General features: G+C 44.0%; 1 protein-coding gene across 2 annotated transcripts in view; it reads right to left on the reverse strand.

Moving 5' to 3' along the window:
* Rgs6 (regulator of G-protein signaling 6) overlaps nucleotides 1-26,634 on the reverse strand; it is a 486,793-nt gene that overhangs the window by 42,969 nt on the left and 417,190 nt on the right. For both annotated transcript variants that reach the window (XM_013017123.1, XM_013017129.1), the window contains exons 13-15: nucleotides 23,297-23,407; nucleotides 10,093-10,218; nucleotides 2,169-2,355 (exon numbers count right to left, since the gene is read on the reverse strand). In XM_013017123.1, the coding sequence (XP_012872577.1) occupies nucleotides 2,169-2,355; nucleotides 10,093-10,218; nucleotides 23,297-23,407 (424 nt within the window). The remainder of the gene's footprint in view (nucleotides 1-2,168; nucleotides 2,356-10,092; nucleotides 10,219-23,296; nucleotides 23,408-26,634) is intronic.

Consider the following 26,634-nt stretch of genomic DNA (forward strand, 5'->3'; position numbering starts at 1 on the left):
CACACCTACACCCACACACACAAGAAGAATAAGACTGTACCTAAAAAACAAATTACAAGCCAAAGGGCTGATGGTATAGCTTACTGGTAGAACACTTTGCCTAGCAAGCAAGAGACCTTGAGTTCAAACAAAACAAAACATGCAACAACAACAACAAAAATCAAATGCACGTAGGTTTACAAGTATTCCTAAGTTTACAAGTATATTAAGAACAAAACAAGATGTTAAGTGAAATGAACCCCAAGATAGGGACACAACTTATCTTCTCTTCTTGCTATTGTTTTTAATGTAGCTAAAAGGTACTATGTGATTTTTTTGGTTTCTTTGTATGTTCTTCCCCCGTGGTATAACCCCTGTTTTCACTGTATTTGATGTTGGTGCCCTGCATCTTGTATATACATTTTTCTAATTTGGGGAGGGGAAGGGAAATAACAAAATGCTGAAACAAGGATACAGGTTGACCTATTGTAACAATGAGATGTACAATCTACTATGTTGAAAACGAACTTTACAACTTGGGATGGGGGGAGGGTTGGGGAGGTGGGGAGGGAATGGATGGTAGGGGAAAAACAAAAGAGGAGGTAACAATGCTCGATAGGAAATGTACTCATTACCTTATTCATGTAACTGTAACCCCTCTGTATACTATTTTTACCATTAAAAACATTAAGAAAAAAAGAACAAAACAAATTACTAACTGGTCACCATGGTTAGAGGTTAGCAAAGTTCTTGTTACACTAGCAGTTATAAAGGAAAAGAATCAAATGTCTATTTCCTTGCTTATATGAACCTCAGAACTAGTTAATCAAACAGTAGTTCCAGCTCCGCAGCCCTGTGGACGACTGTGAGGTGGGAGGACCTAGAAATCATGGGGCAGGAAGTAAGAGAGCGATCTGCTGCTTATCTTTAGAAATGGCCCCTCTCGGCCTGCTGTTTGGGGTTTCTGTGACTTTGGTCCTTTAGTCAGCCCCTACAGCATCTGTGAACATTCCAACGGTGCCCTGCGGGGTTGCCAGGCCCTCTTATAGGTTTGCTTTTGCCCTGGTGTCCACCTCTGTGGGTTCTTCTCAGATGGCTGAAATGGTCCCTTTACTGGTCTCACCCATAACCTTGTTGAGGACAGGGGCTTTTGTCTGCTCCTGCAGCATCTCATCAGATAGTCCAGAGCCTGGACTATGGTGATGCTAAAAATATATGAACTGAAGCCAGGTGACGGTGGTTCATGCCTATAATCCTAGCTACTCGAGATTTGAGGATCGCAGTTTGAAGCCAGCCCAGGCAGAAAAGTCCCCGTAATTCTCTTGTCTCCAATTAACAACTCAAAAAATGGGAAGTCGAGTTGTGGCTCAAAGTGGTAGCATGCTAGTCTTAAGCAAAAGAGCTCACGGATAGGGCCCAGCCCCCTCCACATGTGTCTGTAAACATATACATATGTGTGTGTGTGTGTGTGTGTGTGTGTGTATATATATATATATATATATATATACATACATATATATGTGTGTTATGGTGGTTATGAGGGTGGATTCCAGACAAACTTGAGTCTCTTTGTCCTGCCAGCTCAATCTACCTATTTTATTGATTCTACATTTCCAGAGTCGCTACTGACCTGTTAGGAGTTTTCAGATTTTACAAAACATGTTGAGACTTTTCTGGAAAAGATCAAATATGTACAGATGGTCTCCAGTTTATAGTGATTGGAATTTGGTTTTTTGACTTTACAAGAGGTTGTAAGTGACAGGCATTCAATGAAAGCTATATTTCAAACATTGGATCTTCTTCTGGACTAGCAGTATGCAGTGTGATCCTGTCTTTAGATTCTAGGCTCCCAGTCAGCCACATCCTCATGCAGAGACACATCTAGTCACCTACGGGGTGCTGGGTATGCTCAGCTTTGATAGATAGATTACATGCATCTTCAGCTTATGATACTTCAACTTATGATGGGTTTAGCAGGATGATTCACTCCATCTATCATCCGCTGAGGAGCACGTGTAATTATACACTTCTGTTTGGATGTAACAATGAAAACAATCTTGGAGTTTCACTATATGCCCATTTGGGGATGGTTTCTACTGATTGACTTAGTCAATCAGTTGGACTTGGACTTGTGTTAAAAGGGACAAAGAAGACCTTACAAAAGAACCATCCTGAGTAGAGAAACAAACCTGAGCATCTTCAAACGTGTATCTGCCGCCATCTTTGACATTCTGACTGGTTATCTCATAGCTGTGAGAATCCAGGTTGATGGCACTTGGGGCTCCTGGAGCCAGAAATTCTTGCCAGATTTCTTCTACCCTTCTGGCCACATCCTGGAGGGGTTGTTTTTTGAGCTCTTGGACGGCCAGCCAGAACCTGGAACAGAAAGCAGACACAGACAATTCTATCTGGGCACCCAGCAAATGCTACATATAATTTGATGCCACATATGGGTCACAAAGACCACGGAGCAGGGGGAGAGAGGGACTTCAGAAAGTACAAAGAACTCTTTGGAAGATCAACAAACTCCTGGCAACCAACAAAAGTCCAAAGATTTCTCAGCTTCAGTGCCATTGCCATTTCAAGATGGGTGATTTTTGTTTTTAAAAGTGGCAGTAGTGGGGTTGTCCTATGCCTTGTAGAATGTTAAACAGCAGCTATGATCTGTGTTCGTTAGATGTCATTGTACTCCCCAAGTTAGGTGTTGCCAGATGCATTTGGTGAGGTAAAAAAAAACCTACCTGGTTGAGATTGGTGTTAAAGACAGATAAATCAAGTTGTTGACAATTGTGTTTAACATAGTGCAGGGCTTACCGTATGTGGACAATAATGACATATAGATGGAGGGTGGGCTTGTCTGGCACAATGGGATATACATGAGAGACATGCCTACCAAGAGATTCTCCAGAGAGGACCAGGGGAAAATCTCTACCCATCACCCTTAGCATTTGACAAGGAGCTGCCATCATCACAGCCTCCTATGAGCATCTCTCTGTTGAGAGTAGCAGCAACCTCACTCACAGCCTGAACAGCAGCTCCCAAGTCCTGAGGAACCAGAGCTGGACAAACCAATTCCCCAACAGGAAGAGGCTAGGTCCAATGATAGGTGGTTCTGACAGCTAATCTAGTCAATGAAAGGTGATGACAAAAGAAATTGAAACCACACATGGTGGAAAGTACTTGAGCTTCATTCAAAGCAAGATGCACTTGTTTGAGGGGAAAAAAATAATAAAATAGATTTAAAAAACAAAAAAAAGGTTAGGCATGTGTTCCTGTTGCTGTTCAGACATGTCAAATGAATGGCCTGAAGGCGCCACTCAGTGGCCGACTGGGGTAATGCAGGCCCATTTCCGCAAGAACAGATCTGTGTTGGTTTTCATAATGAATGCTGGACTCCAGGTCTCCCCCTGATTTAGGATTCTGATGATGTCCTTAATGAAAACCTTCACAGCTCTCTCATGGATCCTGAAGAACCAAGAGAAATGCAGGGAAGGCGACAACGGCCCTTGATAAGAACAATGGGGAGCCTGGTTATGATGATGTCTTGATGTACCTTTCTAGGTGGCTCAATCCTCATCTGTGAAACTGGCACCAAGGGAGTATAGACAGATGAAGCTTAGGCTTACAAAATTCCCATCCAGACTTAACTCAGTTACCAAAGGCATGCGTGGGTGCTGAGGAGGGTCAGTGACACCCACAGGCTCAACTCTCCCGGCTTGACCCCAAATTTCAAGCTTCCTCCTCCAGGAGCTTCCAGGCTCTTGCTAACGCTGTCAACCATCTTCTGCCTCTCTTCTTAAAATGATTATTATCTTTAAGTAGTTGTACAAAGGGGCTTCAGTTCATCCCCTTCCTTCAACTCCAGCCCTCCTACTTTCTACCCCCAGGGCTTTTGCATCATGTTCTTTCCACTACCAGGGAGAAGAGAACGTGTAACTGTTCTGTAGAGGGACGAGGGCTTTGCAGCACACACTGCTACTGCCCATGGGCAGGTGGACAGCGGCCCGCCCAGGATGTTGCCTCTGGGCTGAGGCTCTGTCTGGCTGCAAGCAACTTTCCAGATCAGCGTCCTTCCCTGCGATGTCTCAGCGATGGGCGCCCCTGAGTGACTTCCTGTCCCCTCCGTCAATGCCATGTGGGATGCCATCTTCTGGCAGCTCTGTCGCTTGCTTTAGTCTGCTCTGAGGAGGCGCTTTGGAGCCCCTCTGGGAAGGCTCTGATGACTCTCTAGACTTCCCTTTGTGTATAGAGAAGGTTGAAAGGCGGGAGCTGGTGGGCCAGATTTAATAAACATTGACATACAAATCCAGAGGCTTCCTCTGTTAGCTAAAACGGTGGATTGATCCAAAAGCTCCACCTGGGATCATGGGAGGAAGGGGAGAAGGGGAGGAGAGGTGGAAAGGGGAGAAGGAAGAAGAGGGGTAAGGAGTAAGGGAAACATCTCTCAACTGCTTTCTCTCCCTGCAGAGATAGGGATGCAGCCCAGCCTTCTGTTTGCCTTGGACATGACCTGCCTCGTCCCTCCCAGACGACAGCAAAACCGCAGTCACAGCAGCATCTTGACGCCCCATATGTATTTACCATCACAGCTTTGAAAAACCCTTTGTGCCCATTTGAAATTCAGAACAGGCTCCAGTGTGTGTTTGCTATCTTCCAGCTGCACAGTCCTGAGCTCCCAGCTCAGGCCAACCCTCCCTCCCCCAAAGAACCACGAAAGCATCTCTCTGCATAGCTACTGCGCATGGGTGGCCCACTGAGGCTCCAGAAGCTCTGGCTCTTATCAAAAGCCTGCAGGCCCTGTCCCTCTGAGGACGTGGAGGGGCTTCCAATGGCAGCCGCAGCGTCAAATCCACCCATCCTGCACTAAGCCCCCATGGCTGGCAGCAGAGGGCCGCAGGCCTGGACACAGGGGGCTCTGGGGTGTGGGAAGACCACCTGTCCTGCTGCCCCCTGCCAATCCTCTGATCAGCAGGAAGCCACCTGCCCATGTGCTGGCATTTGATCTGTGTTGATGGCTTAGCAATGAATGTAGGTGGGGACACCAGCCTTGAGGGAAGGCAGCCAGGCTCCAGAAACACTGGCTGGGCAAGGCGCTGGTGGCTTATGTCTGTCATCTGAGCGATACTCAGGCTCAGATCTGAGGATTATAGGTTGAAGCCAACCTGGGCAGGAAAGTCTATGAGACTCTTCCCTTCAGCTAACCGCCAAGATGCTGGGAGTAGAGTTGTGACACAAGGGGTAGAGCCTTGGGACAGCATCTAAACTTGGAGTTCAAGCCCTAGTACTGGCACAAAAAAATAAATTAAAAAAAAGAAAGAAACACTTGCTGGAGCCATCATGGTGGCTGGGACTACCATGTGGGTCTCCTTTCTTCCTGAATGCTGACAGGCTGGCTGGAGCAAGAGAAACCCGGAGTCATTCATCCTCTCCAGCCTGCTCAGAGGCCTGAGCAGTCCCTCAGTTACCAGCTTACCTATTTTGCTTTTTCTCACAAAGTAGAATTTCCAGGAGTTAGAAAACACAGCTTTGGCATTGTTCTGGGGATAAGCAAATTCAACAACAGAAGGAAGCGTTTCTGTGTCCTCTGCTGGCCAGCCAGGGGTGGAGGACAGTGGATTAAACAATTTTGTCTCACGTTGGGCTGAGATTTCTCACTGGCAACCACCATGGTGAGGCGCCATGGAAGCTGAGCTCTGTTCCTGGGCAGTGGCCAGATGGCTGCCAACGTGCAAGGCATTGTGGGAGATACTCGACTCCCATTCATCATGGGTTTGGTTAGTGGTGGGGCGGGAGGGGGGGATTCTGTGGGGCCTAGTGAACCTTTGGAGGTCTTCCTAAGGACTTGGGGCAACTACTGGAGATGGAGCACTCCAGGCAAACCTGGCACCTCCCCTGGGCTCTCTTTTAATTGCCTCTCCTTTCACAGAGCTGACACAGTGTGGACCTAGCATCATCAATCTGCAGGTTAGAAGAAGCACTCCATTCTCTCAGGCGACGACGTCACAGCTCATAAAAAATGTACGGGGAGGGAGTGGGAGTGGGGGGGGGACATGCTCTTTGTTGCAGGTTTTGATTTTTAACTCATACCCTGCCATACCACAGAGGGTGTCAAGCCAAGGAAGGCAAAGGTTTGTACAGGGGACACTGTGTCTGGTAACTGTCACCGTGCTTGGAAAAGTCACCACGCCGGTGATGAGTCGGTGACACTTCCTGTTTGAAGAATGAAATGGTTCCGCACTTCCTGCCAGCAGACAGCTGCCTTGCGGGGTCCCACACTGGGCTCAGGGTAGTTCACAAGGACAGGAAGCCTGTCATTGGGGGATGGCAGCCCTCTCGCACCTCAGACTCTCTCAGAAGGAAAGGTCAGATTTTTATACCAGCAGAGACTGCTTTACTTGAATGGTATAGAAGACACTTTAGGGCTCCTTCTCCCTCCCCCTTCAGCAGCTCGGCTATTTCTCAGACACTCCGTGAGGGGATGCGGGACACAAGTGGGGGAGGCAGGTTGGAATAGATCCAGTTGGGTTTGAGTCAGACTCTCCTTCCCTCCTCTAATCCTCTGATCCAAGCAACCTGAGCTCTTGACCAGTCCTGAAAGAAGGGTCAACCGCAATAGAGCCAACAGCACCAAAGGGCAGGACCCTCAATTGAGCGATTCACGTTATGCGGTTCCCTGGGCTGCCATGCTTGTGCAGGGTTGCAGCGGAAATACACCTGCCTGGCCACACACGGAAACCTTGGGTGAACCATAAACCGATCTTCTCCAAATCCTTGGGGCCTGGGTCATGAGAGGTGATGATCCAATACTGTGGCTACAGGAATGAACAGAGGACAAAAGGAGCGTGCGAGGACCCAAGGGTCCTATAGTTGAGACTTAAAACCGAGACTTTACCTCTATAGCCAGTCATGCTAGATATCATAACCATGGAATTTGGGACTCCAGAAAGGGTTTTCGAAGTCCTAAGCCATGCTTTCTCTCTATGTCCCCCTTTGCTGTCATGGATCAGAGAGGTCCCTCTTTATGTCTGGATTTATGTGTGCATGCTGGGTGTGAGCACGTTCTCATGCATATGGGTAAATTTCTTTCATCCCAGATTGCACTGTGGCCCTCCTGGGTAAAGAGCTGGTAGAGACCCAGCTGGTAATGGCAGGAAGTGTTGAGCGCCTGCCAGGGCCATACTCCCCGGTGCACGTGGGGCCCTGTGTCACGTGTATTGCCTGAACCAAGCCTGATGTCATAGGTGGCCCTGGCTACACGGTAGCTTTCCAGAATGAACACCCTGGACCCGGCAAGGTGGCAGCTGAGAGAGTAGATGCTCCTAGAGTTCTCACAGTGATGAGGACCCGGTGGTCATCCTTCAGACTCCCTGTAAGAGTGCAGGGGGAAGAGGCCCATGCATGGGCTGGGAAACAGTCAGGCAGAGTTGCTGCTATACCAACTGCATCTTGGGGACCAAAGGTGGCTAGGGATGAGGAGGGTGAGAAGGAATCCTAGGTGTGGCTCATAGGTACCATACTAAGGGTGGAAATGGAGACTGAGCTGGGCACACAGACTGGCTGCTGGGCTCATAAAGTTGGGCCTATAAGGATTCGCTGGCTACCTTGGCTGGAGGATGATGTGAGCACTGCACTTCTGTGTGTCACAAAGACTTCATTAAGAATGAAACGAGGGGCTGGGAAGGTGGCTCAGTGGTAGAGCGCTTGCCTTGCATGCATGAGGCCCTGGGTTCGAGTCCTCAGCACCACATAAGCTGAAGAAGCCAGAAGTGGCACTGTGGCTCAAGTGGTAGAGTGCTAGCCTTGAGCTGAAGAGCTGAGGGACAGCCCCAGGCCCAGAGTTCAAGACCCACAACTGACAAAAAAAAAAAAAAAACCAAAAAAACGAATGAAATCTCTGAGATATGTTTAGAAGAATGCTGCAGTATTAAGAAAGGAGTCTTGTGTCATAACCTAAAAGTAAGATACTCAACCTTGTCTGGCTCATAACAGGCAGAGGGATGCTTAGAGTGGAATATAAAACCCTGCCACCCTAATGGCTAAGCTATTAATCAAGTGGTCAACATGACTGGCCTAAGAAGTGCCTACGAGACTGGCGAGGCATGTCTCTGGTGGGCTGGTCAGGAGAGGATTAACTAAAGGGGGAAAGACCCGCCCTGAATGTGGCAGCACCGTCCTATCTGCTGGGGGCCCACATGGACTAAAAGGGAAAACAGGAGAGAGCTCACAGTACTGGTATCATCTTCTCTTTCTGCTTCCTGGCTTCCATGATATGATGTGCCATGCCCTACCAGCCATCATGGGCCATCAGCTCTGAAACTGGGAACAAAATAAATCCTTCCTCCCTTGAATCATGTCTCTCAGATGCTGATCATAACCATGCAAAGTCACACACGCGCACACACATGCATGCGCGAGCAAGCGCTCCTTGGCTAATTCAAGCTCTTGCTTTAGAATAGTCTTCCTGCCTCTTCTTTGTCATGTGTCTTTGACTTGTGTATTCTTCCATGTCTAGCTTCTGACTTGTCTGCTCTGGCTTACACTGAATCCTCTCTCCTTGAAATATTTGCAAAAAATGATCTTAGAATTTACACTTATTTATATCCATTTAATAATGTAATAGTTTCGTGTGTGTGTGTTTGTGTGTGTGTGTGTGTGTGTGTGTGTGTTCTCCCCCTCAAAGACCTACAAGGTTGTTGCAAGAGGAGATCACATGTCTTGATGGCTTAGCAGGCCCTTAGCAGACTCTGAGAACTTGCTACCACACACAGGTGCCACAACTATCTTCTGAGTGATATGGAGGGTAGAGAGGACCTCTAACTTCAAACAAGTAACATGGGTTTCCCACATTCACTTTGGAGAAGATAGTTATTTCCTGAAGTATATGCTCTGAATAGTTAAAATAAAAAATGATAATAAAATGAATAAAACAGTATTTTAATCAAGAAATTAGCCTATCATATTAAAGAAAACCAGAGAGAGAGAGAGATACAGACAGACAGACTGACAGACTGACTTCCACCTTACTCATGGAGATGTCATGGTTTGTTAAGGTCACTAAGGGGTCCCAGGAAAATCACATTTTTGTGACTGGAACACAGTAAATGGATGAGTAAGTCCCCAGTTCCTCCATTTTTCATGCCCAAGAACCCTCTTTCTTTATTCTGTCACCTCCTCTTCCTCTCACATTGGATGCCATGTTTTGGATGCTTCATTTTTTTTCTCCTAGTACACAGTAATCATTAGCACATTCCCCTCACAAGGGATTAGTTATCCATCAGGAAAAAGTACTAGCTGTTGTAGGTAGTGTCAGATGATTGGAGTGACAAAACTAACAGAATTCTATTCAAAAGGAATATATGTTTACTTGACTTGGTTAGCTACATCTCCAGTTACAGAATGATAATGATTTTTTTGTTCTGGTCCTGGGACACTGTCTCTGAGCTTTTGTGCTCAAGGCTAGTGCTCTACCACTTGAGCCACAGCTCCTTCAACTTTCTTTCTTTTTTTGGTGGCTAATCAGAGATAAGAGTTTCACAGATTTTTCTACTTGAGTTGGCTTCCAACCATGATCCTCAGATCTCAGCCTCCTCAGGAGTTAGGATTACAGTCATGAGCCCTTGGCACCCAGCTTGATTTTCTTTGAAAACTTTTTTTTAAAAAACACTCTGAAATAAGCTCATCAACTCCCCTCTTGCTTTTTTACCCTTTCAAGCCTCTTCACCCCCTCTCCCCACCCCGAATCCTTGGGATTAAACAGCTTTGGAGAGAGATGCCATAAGGGTTCCTCTACTCTGAAGCTCCACGGTTCTATGGTGTTACTCAGTGAGTAGTATGGTTGGATCCATTTGATTAATAGGTAAGACCCCTATCCAGAGAGTTAAACAATGTGACCCAGACTCAGAATGACATATTTGCTGGCGTTGATAGTTGCTTTCACGGTGGTGGCAGAGTTGTATATTTCAACTTGCTCTTTCATAGTTCAACCTTAGCCAGGTGAACTGGTATTTGAATTTGAACCCTAGCAATCTTTTGTGGGGGAAGGGAAGGGCAGGGCTGATTCTGAAAACAGCTTCACACACGTTCAGTGCAAGTTCAAACCTTGGAGAGATTTACCTGAGGTTTTCTGAGCTGAACTCTGACTCCAGGAATCGGAGGAACTGGTCCCGCCCCACGTGATCCTTCAGTATCTCGTCGAAAGAGAAGCCCCATCTTTTGACTCGCTGCTGGCTGGGCTCTTTGCTTTGGGGGTGAGAGGAGAAGGTGTACAGAATTAGTACGAGGCAGAGGCCTGCATCATAGTCTCTTCAACAACTCAAATCTGTTTTGCTGCCACACGTCAGTGGGAAATGTCTCACATGTAAGCAACAGAGTTCATAAAGCACACATGTATCCCAAATGCAGACTTTTGTCCACCAATAGTAAACCATGTCAAAAGGTTCTGTAAAGGGTGTGTGAGAAAGGACAGTGATTGGCTGGGGAGTAAGCAGGGTAACCACCAAGGGGCTGCTTTGACAAGAAGTGAATCCTCACTGATAGGTCCCCCAGGGACTACTACCCTCAAACAGAGGTCCCACATTTGACCCAATCAGTTTTCCCAAACTCAGGATGCTTCATGAATCCAATCCTTCATCCAAGATACTGCCCCTCATCTCCTTCCTACACCTTCCTCAGCCCCCAAAGGAGAAATTAATGTCTGGTTAGAACTGAGTGATACGTTCCTGGTCAGCAAATACATCATTCATCCAGGATAAATCAATTCACTTGTTTAGAAGGAGCCTGCTACGTTCACTTAATAATACCTTTACCATGCACAGGGCTATGACATGACATGTTAGGCATTGTTCTAGGCATTTTACACATGCAAAGGCATTGAATCAGTCTGTATTATGAGAGAGGAACTGGCTGCACATGCCTATCATCCTAGCTACTCAGAAGACAGAGACAGGAGCTGTGGTTTGAGGCCAGTCTGGGGAAAAGGTTACTGAGACTGGAGCAAAAATAAACTTGGCACCAGTGGCTTACCTCTGCAATCCTAACTACTCAGGAGTCTGAAATCTGAAGCTTACGGTTCAAAGCCAGCCCAGGCAGGAAACTCTGTGAGACTCTTATCTACAATTAACCACCAGAGAAAAACTGGAAGTGGTGCTGTGGCTCAAGTGGTAGAGTGTTCACCTTGAGCTGAAGAACTGAGGGACAGCGTCCAGGCCCAGAGTTCAAGACTCATGACTGACAAGATAAATAAATAAAAATAAATAAACCAGGCATAGTGGCCCATGCCTGTGATCCTGGCTGCTCTGGAGGAGAAGATAAGAGGATCACTGTCTGAATCTGACCCTACAAAAAATGTAAGTTCCTATCTCAAATAACACTAAGAGCAAAATGACTGAAAGCATGGCCTTGTGTGCAAGCTCAGTACACATGCACATACAACACACACACGCACACACGCACACACGCACGCACACACACACACACACAGCTTTAGCATTATTCCTACTTTCCAGATAGGACTTTGAGGTCTCCAGACAGTCTGTCTCAGATACAGAGCTAGGAAGCCATAGAGTCAAGAATCCAGTCTAGCTGGGCGCCAGTGGCTCACACCTGTAATCCTAGCTCTTGAGGAGGCTGAGATCTGAGGATCACGGTTCAAAGCCAGCCTGGGCAGAAAAGTCAGTGAGACTCTTATTTCCAATAAACCACTAGAAAACCAGAAGTGGCGCTGTGGCTCAAACTTGAGCTGAAGAACACAGGGACAGCGTCCAAGCCCAGAGCTCAAGCCCCATGACCGACATCACCAACAATAAAAAAGAATCTAGTCTAGAAATGCCATGCCAGAGAGAAGTCTGTGATTCACTGTGCACTTTGGAGCCCCTTTGTCCCATAACCTCACATGCAGATGAAGAGCAGGGCTTCATCTTATTCTTCTAGTATTAGGCTGAGAGAATATGCCTTCAGTTTCTGTCCTTCATGTAAAGTTTACCTGCTGCATTTATCCCTCAACTTCCATGCAGCAACAGGATTCCAACTCCCAGGGTGCATTTCACAACTCCTCCTGGTCAAGGTGTGGTTTGTGCACCAGGCAGAATGGTAGGCCCCACCCAGACCTGCTCCACTAGGACCCTCCAGTCCAGCAGGATCCCCAGGTGACTGACAGCCATGCTAACACTTGGATTACACTTGTCTACCAACCATGCCTCCTCTTTTTAGAAACCGACACATATTTTTATTACTTCTAACAGTTCAGTGAATAAAACCACGTTTCCTCTTATTATAGAGCTGGCATAGTCCCAGTTTTTAAGTTAGGAAATCACACTTAGTAAAAAGAAGAGAAGTTGTATGGTAGAACCCTTGACAAAAAAGCAAACAGACCAGCATTGTCCAAGAGAACTTTCTGTGATGGGGAAGCTATTCTCTATCTCTACTTGCAAATATGGTAGCCACATATGACAATTGAATGCTTGAAAGGTAGAGAGCATGATTGATGAGCTGAGTTATTCAATTGTATTCAAAGTTGAAATCATCTAGGTTCAAATTTAAGTAGCCACATGTGGCTACTGTATTAGTTACATTTCACATCCAATGCTTCTGCACTGCTAGATGTAATTGGTGACACCAGTGTCTTCTACTGCAGGGCAGTGAACCAGGGAGATCCTTGCTGTACAACTTCATATCACCAACCATAGCTCAGCAGGATCTCAGTGGTAGGAGAAGCCTATCCAATCCAACAGTAAGGAAGTTCACAAAAGATCTCTTTCAATGTACCAGGCTGAGTCTTTTCTAACAAGACATGAAGACAAGCTACTGAAGTAATTAAACTCAATAACTTCCCAGTGGACCAAGAATACTGTGTGTGGAGGCATTACACTGGGATTATTGAGGCAGAGTTGCAAACTGAAGTCCCACGGAAGTACAGGATATCATATCTTTCTTCTCAGTTCCTGCTCTGATCTGGGATGAACACACTAACTGCTCTGCTATTCAGGGATTCGGGACTCTGCACGGGTGCTGCTGATGGGAACTCGGTCGTGTAGCAACTGGCCCATGGATACATGGCCACCTCCAGTGTGTCATCGCAGCGAATCCACCTCACCCCACTGATGGCAGGGATGGGGATAAGGAAGTTGGGGGGCTGGGCAAGAAGTCTTAGGATGTCATTGTAGAAGTGGAATCAGACAGAGGACCACGATGGAGGTCAGTGATGTGCAAAAGACAGAGACTAGGGGGTCTGCAGGATGCCCTGGTGAATTAGTTTCTGGAGTTGCTATCACAGAGTCATAATAAACTGAGTGGCTGTGAAAACAGACGCTTAGTGTCTCACAGACTTGGCGCTAGAGGTCCAAAATCCAACTGTTAGCAGGGCCATGCTCCCTCTGAAGGCTTTTGGGGAAAATCTGTTCCACACTTTCCCTTCAATCTCTGATGCTGTCAGCAATCCCTGACTTGTAGATCTATCTCTGCCTCTGTTCTTACCAGCATCCTTGTATGTGTATGTGTGTGTGTATGCATGTGTGTTAGTCCCTCCTTCTTCCTCTCCCCCCTGTCCCCTGTTCATATGTATCTCTGTTTTCTTCTTCTTCTTTTTTTTGGGGGGTCCAATAGTGGGGCCTGAACTCTAGGCCTGGGTGCTGTCCCTCAGCTCTTCAGCTCAAGGCTAGTGCTCTACCACTTGAGCCACAGTGCCACTTCCGGCTTTTTTCTTTTTTGCTTATGTGGTGCTGAGGAATCGAACCCAGGGCCTCATACATGCAAGGCAAGCGCTCTACCACTGAGCCACCTTCCCAGCCCTGTTTTCTTCTTATAAAGAAACCAGTCATGTTGGATTAGGAGCCCACTCTCCTCCAGGATGACCTATCTTAATTAATTGCATCTATGGCCACCTTATTTTCAAACAAGGTCTGATTCTGAGGTTCTACAAATAATAGAGATTTTGAGGTGACAATATTTAACCTGGCATACCTGGGTCCCCTCAGCTACCCATCATATACAATCCTATTTTTTACATTTGTCTATTCTATATCAGCTCCTTTTCTTTCCTTCCTAGAAGTACTTGGCCATTGTGATTTTGTTCTATTAAAAGTTTCTAGGGCAGGCCACAGTGGCCCACGCCTGTAAGCCTAGCTTCTTGGGAGACCAGAAATCAAAATTAGAAGTCAGCTCAGGCTGGGCATGGTGGTGCATATCTATTATCCAACGATGGGGGAAACACAATGACTGGGAGAGGTGGCATGTGCCTATAATCCCAGTGACATGGGGAAACACAAATGGTAGGAGTGAAGTCCATGCCAGCCTGGATATAAAGTGACATGCTATCTCAAAGAATAATGAACACAATAAGAGCTGATAAAATGCTCAAGTGGTAGAACACCTGCTTAGCAAGCAGGAAGACTTGAGTTCATATCCCAGTACCACCAATAATAAGTTTCTGGGAAGTATCGCTGTGGCTCAAGAGGTCAAGCACTAGCCTTGAGTAAAAAAGCTAAAGGTACAGTTACCTAGTCCCCGAGTTCAAGCATTACCTGTGCATACATGCACATACACATTTCTGGATAAAACTTTCGTGTGTGTGTGTGTTTGCATGTGTATCTTTCCTTTATTACTTGAATATGTCCAACATAATTCACTTTAAGGTTCAAGAATGTATTTGAACATACTGCTACTATGGAATGTTCTTTTGCATAGTAAAAGAAATCTAAAACTTTAAATATGTCCTGGTGTTTAACAGGTACAAATGTCAAGAAACAATTCATGGAAGTTATAGTCCCTTTATTTACATCCACTATGCAAAAATGCTTTTCTCTCTCTCTCTCTCTCTCACACACACACACACACACACACACACATACTCACACACACACACACACACACACACACACACACACACACACTCTCTGTCTGTCTGTCAATTTGGGGGCTTTGAATTCAGGGTGTGGGTGCTGTCCTTGAGCTCTTTTGTTCAATGCTGGCCTTCTACCATTTTTGAGCTACAGTGTCACCTCCAGTTTTGGAGTGGTTAATTGGAGATAAGAATCTCAAGGGGACTTTCCTGCCCAGGCAATTCTCTGGTTCTTAGCATCGTAAGTAGCTAGGATTACAGGTGTGGGCCACCAGCACCCAGCAAAAATGCTTCCCTCTAACAGATCATCTGCTATAGTTTTGTCTTGTCATTTGGCTTTTGACATGCTTATGTTGTCTTCTCTCTAGTTATCTCATGAGCAATTTGTGTCTTTGTATTCTCCATAGTACTTTGCACATGGCAAGTGTTCAACACTGCAAAGGAATCAGTAAAAAACAAAGTACAGAGGGAGATGTAGGTGATGCGTCCTATCTGACAGCATTTTAAACTCAGTAGCTGGGTGCCTTTTTCCTAACTTCTATTTGTCCTCTCTGCCCACTGGATCTCATCAAAGACCTTTCTTCCTTCCTCCCACCAAGCATCCCACAGAGAAAGGACAGGTGGCTCTTCATGGAAGTCTTTCATTCCAGCTGATCTTCCAGCTGAAGACTAAGCAGGAAATCTCCCAAAATGAGAATAAGAAAACTATCTTTAAGGGAGTCCGTCATCTTTGAAAAGGCTCCTTTCAGCAGGGTCTGTACAATGCTAGGAATGGTGTAAGGGGATTTCCTGCCAGTGCTCTATTTGAATCTCAGTATAAACCAAGAAATAGATTAAATTAAATCAAACTACTTATCTGGTGTTGGTGGGAACTCTGGATCTCGCACTTGCTATGCAGGTGCCCTACCACTTGAGACACACCCAGCTCCTTTTTGTGTTCATTATTTTATACCCAAATTATTCTGGACTCTGATCCGCCTATTTTCCCTGCATTAGCAGAATGCCAGTTATATGCTACCATACCCGATCAGTGGTTTAGATGGACTCTCTTAAGCTTTATTCTTTTTCTCTCTCTCCCTGCCTCTCTTGGCCTGGGTTGATCTTGAATTGCGATTCCCTGTTCTCTTCCTCTCAAGAGGTAGATACTTTTATATAAATATGTAGAGCTCACAAGATTCTAGATTGTTCAAATCCATGCAGCTAGCTGTAAGGAGTGGTCTCGAATTGGAACCCAGGTCTGGTTATCTCTAACATTCCAATCTTCTATTTTTTTCTTCTAAACTGCCTTTTAGTCTGTTTCCCTTATTTGATATCTAAACTAAGATGTGGGGAAAGATGTAAGCTATCTTCAAAAGACATTTGAATTGTGCTCTAGATGAATGTGTTCAAACTTACATATTGAAATTCTTATCATTTCCAATGTGATCATATTAGGAGGCAATTGGTTCCTGGGTAGAATTAGTGTTACTGTGAGAGACCCCCATGGAGCATGCTCACCATCCTACCATGCGACCACTCAGTGAAAGATGGTCATCTGTGAGGCAGAAGGTGGACCCTCACGCATACCGAGTCTGCTGGTGTCTTGATCTTGGACTTTCCTAGCCCCTATAACTGTGAGAAACTAACACAAGGCTCTTCAGAGCATGACAGATGGATTCTAAGAAGGAATGTCTCAAGAGCAATGTTTCAAATAGCCAGAGTAGGAGCTGCAGGTGTTCTGTGTGACTGGCTCTCTTGACTGTCCCTTCTGTGACCTATTATCAGTCCGATAAAACAACAAGGCCAGTCCAGATGAAAAGGGAAGGAGGTGTCATCTTTGGATGTAAGGACAGCTATATGCATCTAAAGAAGGAGGTCACTGAGAAGCATATATAGGGAAGGAGTGTGGCTAATGTCCTGGACAATTAGTTCTGTCAAACTCACTGTGCATGCTCACTCCAGAGATGGTACCTGTTGCCCAGCTTGCTGGTTAGGGGTGTCTACCTGTAGCCAAGGGGGCTGAGTAGCTAGGTTCCTTGTACCCATTTTCTTGTCTTTCCTATACCCATCAGAGATAGAGGGCTAAACTAATCACATATAGAGAGCAAGTTCCAAGCCACAATTCTGCTGCCAGGGCTAGGTTTCCATTATACCCCACCCTCTGCCTAATAACAGTACCAGAAAAATCTTCCATAGGCCTCTGTGAGATACTCCTCTGGCAATATTTAGACTAAAAAAAAATAACTTATCTCCAACTGTGATGTGACAACTTCTGGCTGACTTTTTCTGAATGCTAAGCCCTGACCTGATGATTTTCTTTCATTAAACTGGATTTCTCAGAATTTTCATGGCAGACTTGAGCTCATAATTTGCTCCTGCTTTTACAATGGATGTCTCTGCCTTTCCCACTTTCTTATCCTTGGACTTTGGGATAACTAATAACTTATCTGAGGAGAAGGGTTCCAAGAATAATTTTCCCCTACGTAGGTTACAGCCTATGGTGTGTGGTCCATTAAGAGAAGTGGACTGTTAAACTTGTGATCTCGTTCACTGAGCTGTCTGCCACCTTCCCATGGCAGGGATGGCACGTTCTTCATGTAGATAGAAGCCAGATGCTATCTGTAATGGCCCTTGTCCTGGATACTGTAATGAGTTTGCCTAGACCCCTTTACAGCTCAGAAGCCCAAAGCCCAGCTTCGATGAACCTGAATTCCCCAAAGAATGCTGTTCGCTCATATACTGCCTCTCATTTCTTCTATACCTTGACTCTGTACAGAACAATCCTTCATGCGAGGTTGTTGGGGGGATGGGAGGCCTTTGAAGAAAGGCCATATAGTGCCCATCAGCTAACAATGAAAAGTCACATAGTTCATATTCTTATCTGTGAAAAGTCCAGAGTTCTCCTGGTCTCTCACAAAGACCTGATTTCTATCATCATCCTGGCTCTCACTGTCCTCTCTCCCTGCATAGCACTGTCCTTCCTTCTTCCCTCTCAGGAAGAAAATGCATGCATCTCATTTTCTCCTTTGATACAGCATGCTCTCCTCCTTTTGTTGTTTGAGTCTGCCAATTACCGCCCCCCCCACAGGGTATGCTTTTCACCCCAAGTGGCTGAATGCCCTTTGCCAAGCGAGGAGGAATTCTGGTGCCAGGTGGTAACATAACAGGTTTGGTTTACATTGTCATGTTTACATACTGAGAACTTCTTGCTCAGAACATAGCTCAAAGTAGGTTTTGGCCCATATGTGCTAATTGGACTAAGACTGAGAAAAAAGGTGACATTTGATTCATTTGTCCATCATCTTCAGCTTCTGTTTCAGAGTTGAGAACCATTTCTAGGCACCCATCCCACAGTTTGTGTTTCTCCAAGCAGGCAGGAATGTTCTGTTGGAAGAAGAAATGGGACTTCATTTTTCACTTGTATCTGCCATTCTGGGAAGATCCCATACTGACTTAGGCCAGGTATTACATTAAAGTAGAAGGCTGAACAATGAGAGAGAACTGTGCACTTGTTCTAAGGGCAGGTGGTGCACCCTTTGGAAGTATTGAATAGGTTGGGACAAGCCAGGGGAACATGTGACCACCTTTCTCCCAAACTATTATATGCTTCCATGCTGATTTAAGAACAAAAGAGGGAATTCGTTTTATCATAGCGAATTATGCTTCTGTATTTAACCTCTCCTCCTTCCCCAAATACTAGTAAAAATGACAAAGAAAGAACTACTTACTCGCCCATTCTCCATCCAGCCTACAATTTTGAATGTCTACTGCATGTTAAGATGTCCAGATGATAACAGCTGGTCTTGTTTAGAAGAGAAATAGGGCAGCTATAATAGACAACACTGGAAGGATGGGGAACCCACATAAAATTGGGCAGTCACAGAAAACCTTACGAGTAGCCTGTGAGACTTGAATGAGTGGCAAAGCCAGCTATGAGTTGAAAAATGGTCCGGGGAAAGGGAGGGACGGACAGGACTTTGAAGTTCAGTGAAGTATTTTTTTTTTAGACTAAATATAGTATGTAGACACAAAGCAATTTCCTATTGGCAGAGGGTAAAAGTTGGAGCATTTAAAAAGGGGTGAAGCAGATAAAACAAACTTTGTGAGAGCCAACTGACAGCGGACTCTGATTCCACTGGAGTCATCAGAAGAAATAGCTGGGTTTCCCCAACAAAAGCTTTTAAAACTCCAAGCTCTGAGCAAGTGGGCTAGAAGTGGAGGCAGTATGCTTTAAACAGGAACATATGGAAAAAAATCAGAAATACAGGCTCCACAAGGCCAAAAAAGGACTGCTAAGTAAAGATGGTGCTTTCTGAATAGCTTCTAATATTAACAATAAGAGCAGAGGGCATGCCTTGGTTAACGGCGGTGTGGCCCAGCAATGGAGAGAGCGCAAAACCATCTCAGCATGGCAGAGAGACCACTAAAGACACCCCAGCTCACTTGCTACTTCTCGTGGGCTTCAGGAGATCCAACTGAGGTCTCCTAGAATAGGCCTCAAAGGGAGAAGAGTCGATCTCCATCTAGGGGAGGAAACTGGGACATTTGAAACTCCTGAACTGGAGCAGAACACTTATCTGAAAGGACACCATGATAAAGAAGATGGGGTTCTACCCCCCAACGGCCCCCACAGTTCCCTGTCTCACTTAGGGAGAGGATCCAGGCCTTCTGTTGTTCTTGTTCTTGGGCCCTGTACTCAGGACCCAGAGGTGGAATCTTGACAATTTACCCATTCCCATCTACTGAGATACAAAGACACATCCCCAAAAGCACATGAACTGCTTAGGGGAAAGCTGCCACAGGTAACTTGGATCCATACAGTTCTTAAAAGATGTTGTGCCCCAGAATCTCCTAGAAAGCTTGCTACAAACATGAATACCCATAGTTATCCCAGGGCAGCTGTACGTTGTATGCCCATGGTTTGAGAACCACTGACCCATACAATTAGTGAAAGAGTTCTCAGACCTTGATACAGAACTTGATACAGTTTTTCTAGAACAGGATTGTCTAGGAAGTAAAACAAAACAGAAACAAACAAATCAACCAAGCAACCAAACCAGAAATAATTAAGTAATTGGTTTTGGGTGGGCATTAGTATTTCTTTTAAATTACTGCATTGGTGGTTCTAGTGGACAATCAGAGCAGAAAGTGAAGACCTCCATTTATAAAAACAAACACATCTCGAAATTGCTGGGTAAGTGAAAGGAATCTGCTCTGAATTAGTGATTGGAGCAATAAAACAAAGGCCAGAAACAGTGATCTTTTGACCCGAGACCCCCCAAAGAGAGCGGAGACAGAAAAATATGACGAAAATAAGATATACAGAACATATTTGTATCAAGACCTCAGAGGATTCCAAAGGAAAAACATCAACAGAGAACAGGCTAAAACAAAAAGACAGAACAAGAGATTCAAGGATGTTTTTGAAATAAAGCACATTATCCCTGACTACTTCTCCCAATGTTCAATAGAAACTAAGCACTCAGTAGAAACCAAGTGCAGTTGAAGCTGCCCCACAGTAAGAAATTGCAGAAAGAACACCCTTGAGATCCAAACTAGGGACTCCAAGAAACAATTCTAGAATGCCTATCATTTTAATATAAATAAAAGATGAAGATATGGAAATTACAATGGAGAAAATGAGAGAGGTATGGAGGTCCATCTTACATACCCAGAATTCCTATCAAACAACTTCATGAAAAGGAAAGGTAGAATTGAAAAAAAAAGTTTATGTGCTTGGATCAGAATGGAAGAGATTACTTGGCCACATCAGAAATGTAGGAAGATACAGATGCTCATTTATATACTATGGATTCTTTTAATGTTGATAGAAATATCAAGTGCTTGGTGCTGGTGGCTTATGCCTATAAGCCTAACTACTCAGGAGGCTGAGATCTGAGGATCAAGGTTCTAAGCCAGCCTAGGCAGGAAGATCTATGAGTCTCTTATCTCCAATTAACCATCAAAAAGCCAAAAATGGAGTTGTGGTTCAAGTGGTAGAGCACTAGCTTTGAGCATAAAAGCTCAGGGACAGCACCTAAGCCCTAAGTTCAAGCCCCAAGACTAGCATAAACACACACACACACACACACACACACACACACACACACACACACACACTGAAAAGAAGTGTTCTTTTCTTTTTCTTTTCTTCTGTGTGTGGGTCCTGGGGTTTAAATTAGAACCTGGATACCAGCCTGAGCTTCTTATTGCTCAAGGCTAGCGCTTTACCACTTGAGCCACAGGTTCACTTCCTGCTTTGTAGTTTATTGCTGATAAGAGTGTCATGGACTTTTCTTCCCAAGCTAGTTTTGAACCGTGATCCTCAGTCTCCTGCATAGCTAGTATAATAGGCATGAGCCACTGGTACCCAATTAAATATGCAGTTTTAATTATATATATATATATATATGTCACTATTATGGGTATGATATAGTGATTTTTTTAGTGAAAACATTTAAAAGTAACTCTTTAGAATAGAAACTAGATTAAGAGGAGCCAACACAAAACTTGGCTAGTAAAACAAGCCAGAGAGGAGAAAAAGAAGCAAGAAGAAAGAAGGAGATCCAGAAATCATGAAGCAGCAGGAAAAAGATAAAATTGATGATCTAAGTAAACGTGGTCATTTCAAATTCCCAGTATCCAAAGCAAAACACATCACTAAGAAGAATGGCCAGAGGACACAGAAATCACAAAAGAATGAATATCTAATAACCTCATGAAAAGATTCTAAAGTACCTCAATAAACAGAAAGTCAAGTGAGAGTTGTTTTAATGTACCAGATTTGCAAAGGTATTTTATGCATATTTTATATGCAAAACAATGTAAAGAGACACTAAATCTCCCCAAACTTCCAGAGTTCACAGCACCTTAGTATCTCAGTACACTTTGCACAGTGCCCTTGGGACAAAGGAAACATGGAACAGTTTTGCTTATTAAGTCAGGACCATTCAATTTTATAAATATTTACATTGTAGCAACTTAATTGCTCTGTGCAATGCACATAAACACAAGTAGTGTTGTTATTTCATCCTTAAATCCTCAGTAGGGCACTGTACATTTTCTCAAACTTTGGAATCAGATCAGCCTCTCCTGCTCTATTTTCTATTCCATGATAATTTTTGTACAGTATTAGGGATTTTTTTGTTTATATCCAAGCAACTGCTCTGAAAACCTAGGTCTGCAAAGACATGACATCATGGAACAAGATGGAATAGACTCTGACGCTGGCACTGAATGATCCAAGCCAGTGGTTCGCACGGTATCTTACATGTGTCAAACATCGCTTTGTTTCCAGTGACAATTCTCTCCCCCTCCCCCAACCCCATGATAACCCCCAGGAATTGCTTGCAGTGACCCAGGAGTCCTGGTGCAGTTTGGGAATGCTGCCATCACACTATGGACAAACCCATTACCTGGAAGATGAGAGAGGGAAGGTTGTTCTTTTTTATGCCTATGTGGTTAATTTGAACTTTTATAGTAAGCATCTATGACTTTTACTAGTTTTTTTTTTTTTTTTTTTGGGTCCAGTCGTGGGCCTGAACTCTGGGCCTGGGCGCTGTCCCTCAGCTCTTCAGCTCAAGGCTAGCGCTCTGCCACTTGAGCCACAGCGCCACTTCCGGCTTTTTTCTTTTTGCTTATGTGGTGCTGAGGAATCGAACCCAGGGCCTCAGGCATGCAAGGCAAACACTCTACCACTGAGCCACCTTCCCAGCCCGACTTTTACTAGTTTTTTCAAGGTCTTTTTTGGGGAGCTGTTGGTGTGGCTACTTCTGTAATTTTGGAAGGGTCCCTGTTCCTCTGGTCTTTCCTCCTTTCCCTTCCCATCCCAGAGCAAAGCATCATGGGCTCACTGCTGCCAGTGACTGCAGAAGAACCGAGGGATGGGAAGCATAGCTCTGAGCCCCGCTGCCCAGGTTCTCATCTTAACACTGCCGAGTACCAGCTATGTGGCCTTGGGCAAGGGCATGAGTGCCTTCATGTCTCAGTCTCCTTATCTGTTTCACAGCAAGCCAAACACCATTCACCTGTTGAGAGGACTTCCTGGAAGGCACCTTCTGTTGAATATGACCATGCAGAGAAAGTGCTAGCTAGTATTGCCATTATCTTTAAGAAGTTGTACAAAGGGGTTTCAGTTCAGCATGTCAGTGTATGAGTACAAGGTATCTTTGATCAGTCACCCCTTTCATTGCTGTTACTTTCTAATACAAAGAAAACAACGTGGGCAGGCTAACAGATTCTCTCCATGCAGCATTTAGACCTGGGAAATGGTGGGGACCATCCCAGCTACCATGACATACAAAGAAGTCAGAGAGAGGTCAGACACAAAGCCACAAAGGATCCATGTGCAAACCAAAGGTATAAGGAGGTCGAAGCCAGGAATCGGAGAGGATTCAGTTCTGGCGTAAATGAGTTAAATGAAGTGAGGGAACAGATCATGTCCTGGTCTCATGGATCCCAGTTCTACATCCCTTCCTACCCCCAAATCTCCAGACATTCTTTCACCTCATCTCGATGTCCCACAGAGTGATGTCATCGCTGATCCAAGGGTTGGACGGTTCTGCGGGCGTTATGAATGGGTCATACTCCACATACTGTTCTGTGTAAGCAATTAAGCTGTGGGAGGGAAGCAGAGCAGAGGAATGGCACAAATATTGGAAAAATATATATATAACTTGATTTAACCCAAATATGATAGTAGTCTTCCTACAATTACAAATTAAAAGAAACAAATATCTTCACCCCAATTGTAACCTTATCAATGAATTTGACCTGGAACTTGTTTCTTGTCAAGAACATACCAATTTGCAATTGCGTAGTCTCAGGGCACCATACACATTTCATGCTCATCCTCCTCATCCCTGGTAAACTCTTCACTGAAACTTGGTTGCACCTAACTCTGTGGATGCCCATCTTGATATGCTTCTCCAAAGCTGCTGTGTGTCACCTGCCTATGAAGACTACAGACTTTGAACAGTTGGACCACACAGAAGGCCTACAGTTCTGTCAGGCTTCCAGCTCAGCATTCCCAGTTGGAGGACTTGCTTATTGAAAAGACCACAAAGATCTCAGGTAAGCATTATTCCAAAAGGCCACTTACTTTTTTGAGCGATAATTGCAATCTGATATGGATAATCTATAGACAGTGAAAACAATCAAGAAGTAGTAAATGACTATCCATTCAAAGAAAGAAAAAGCTCTGATTGTTTTCTCCTCCATTCTTTTACGCATTCATCTGTAGATTTCTAAATTATGGGCTCTTCGCTGTTCTTGATATATTGATTTTAGACAAGGATTTAACTCTAATCACCCTCCTCCAAATAAATTCATAGAATATTTTTATTAAGTCAATGTTCAGTGCCCATATTATGAAACTAGATAAAATCATTTGCTGCTTCTCTTTAGTAGCATTATTATTATTTTTTCAAGGATTTGAACAGACCTGCAAAACATCTGGCAATTATTCCCACATCTCATATGTATCACATAAGTAATTGGTTTTGTTCCTGTCTCTGACAGGTCCCCTCTCCCTCAACCTACAGTCCTCTTGCTCCAATCTGGATTGTTTGTTCTATGGGCCTGATGTAGCCATCATCCTGAAACTCTCTACTTCTGTGCTGAACCCTTCCTTGCTTCCTGGATTCCACCATCTGTCTTTTGGTTTTACTTTCTTGTTATGTTGAAACACATCCTTTAGTAGTTTTCTAACAAAGGACACATGGGAGCTAAATATTTTGAGTCCTTACAAATCTAAAAATGCTTTCATTTTTTATTTCTATATTTGACTGAGAGTACGGTTGTGGATTGTGAGGTTAAAAAGTCATTTTCCTTCTGGATTTGGGGGGCAGTACTCCACTTTTTGGCATCCAGGTTTATTATTGGTAACTCTGGATTAATTTTCACTCCTGTTCTTTTATTGTCTGTTCTTTTCTGTCACTGTAGAGTTACATCTTTTTACTAGGATGCTTTGAAATTTTATGATGGCATTCATAATTGTTTTCATTCACTATTCTAGACATAATATTTTTTTCCTGGAAATTTAATACAAATCATTTGCTAAACTCCTTTCCTCTATTTTCTTGATTTGCAATTATTTTGGTTAAATATTGAACATTCTGAATTGTGAGTCTAATTTTTCTCCATTTAAAAAATCACTTTATCTTTTTGTTTGACTATATTGATCTGTTTTGACACTCAAGTTTTCAGAGTATACTTTTATCTACCATAGTAGCTAGTGTCTTGTTCTCTGGATAAAATAACTTCTCACATACCAGTGGATACTAATTCTGTAATTTTATTGTATGTTTCTTATTAAAATTTTCTTTAGCTCTTCCATGTTCCTTTCTTCTCTATCTCTTTAAAATATAAATGATGCTCTTCTACACTGGGTCTTTCTTTGAGTATCTGTAAAATCTTTGGATAACCCACTGTGCTTAAGCTCTGGGCCTTGATAAGAGGCTCAATGTGTGAACATGGATAGGACTTGTCATATGATGGGCTTTGTGGTTAGATTATGGGTTCCAGTCTTTTCTCTAGGACTCCATGTGAGGGATATAGAGACATGCTTCTGGGGACATTTATTTATTTTTCTAAGCATGGATCAGAAGGCTTTTTCTGTGAGACCTGGATAAGTCAATATTTTAGTTATGAGCTGCAGAGTCATTTTTGGCAACTACTTAGCTCTTTCATGTGGCAGAAGCATATTCATAAATGAATATGTGTGACTGTGCTCCAATGAAACTTTATTTGTAAAACCAGAGAATGGAACAGATTTGACCCACTGGTTGTAATTTGTCAGTCTCTTGCCTGTGGGGTAAGTATGCATGTCTATTTCCTGGAGATCTGGCAGTAACAAGGGAGGGGTTCAGGCCATGATACTCCAAAGTAGTGAGCACTTCAAACTAAAGGAGACAGAAAATGTCTTACAGCAAGGTTTTCCTGGCCTCCTGTCTTCCTATCCTCTACGTCTCTGCCTCCCCTGAAGCAAATTCCTAGAAACCAGAATTATTCTTCTCCAAGAAGGTCATACAATCATGAGCTGAAGGAACCATAAAACTGACAACAGCCATTTACTCTCTCTTCTCTCTTGAAAACTCTCGTTCCAGAGGGGCTTACTTAGGCAGTGTTTGTTTAGTGACATGTTTTCAAGGAAAGAGAGAAGCCAACACATAGCCATAATATGGTCTCCGTTGAGTGCATTATAATCTACAGTCATTTCCTTTACACTATAGACTTTTATTTACTTATTTAACTATAGATAATGGTACAGTACAATGCCATTGTTCATATAATCTTTTTATAGTTTGGATTTTAAATATCCCCTCAAATCTTATACCCTTCCAGGCCCTGTGCAAGAAAATTGATAGGTAGAGCTTTTGGGAGGTGACTGAATCATGAGGGCTCTGGCATCATCTATGGATTCATCCATTTATGAATTCATAACTTAACAGGATATTGGTGTGAAGGAGAGGCTAATTAGAGAAAGTAGGTTGTTGGGGCATGTCTTTTGAAGGGGTATATTTTGTCCCTGGATCCTTCCCCTCTTCCCTCCTTTCACACAAATCACCACCCTGGATATAGATTAGGGTAGAAGGCACAGTGGTCCAGGTTGAAAAGCCTTGATTTCAGTTCTTGGTTGAGTTATTAAGTGTATCTTGTGTTATAGAATGGCTTGTCGAGTACTAAGAACCACTGTGTTTAAAAAAAGAAAGAAAAGAAAAAAGAACAGAAAGAAAATGAAGGAAAGCTTTTCAAAAGAATCTTGAAACCCCTCTACAAATGTGAACTCTGTGGCTGAAATCACCGTGCACAGTGGAGGCCCACCATGTGTCCTGTAATTAAGT

Source organism: Dipodomys ordii, unplaced genomic scaffold (genome assembly GCF_000151885.1).
Source record: "Dipodomys ordii isolate 6190 unplaced genomic scaffold, Dord_2.0 Scaffold2, whole genome shotgun sequence".
NCBI classification, from domain to species: domain Eukaryota; kingdom Metazoa; phylum Chordata; class Mammalia; order Rodentia; family Heteromyidae; genus Dipodomys; species Dipodomys ordii.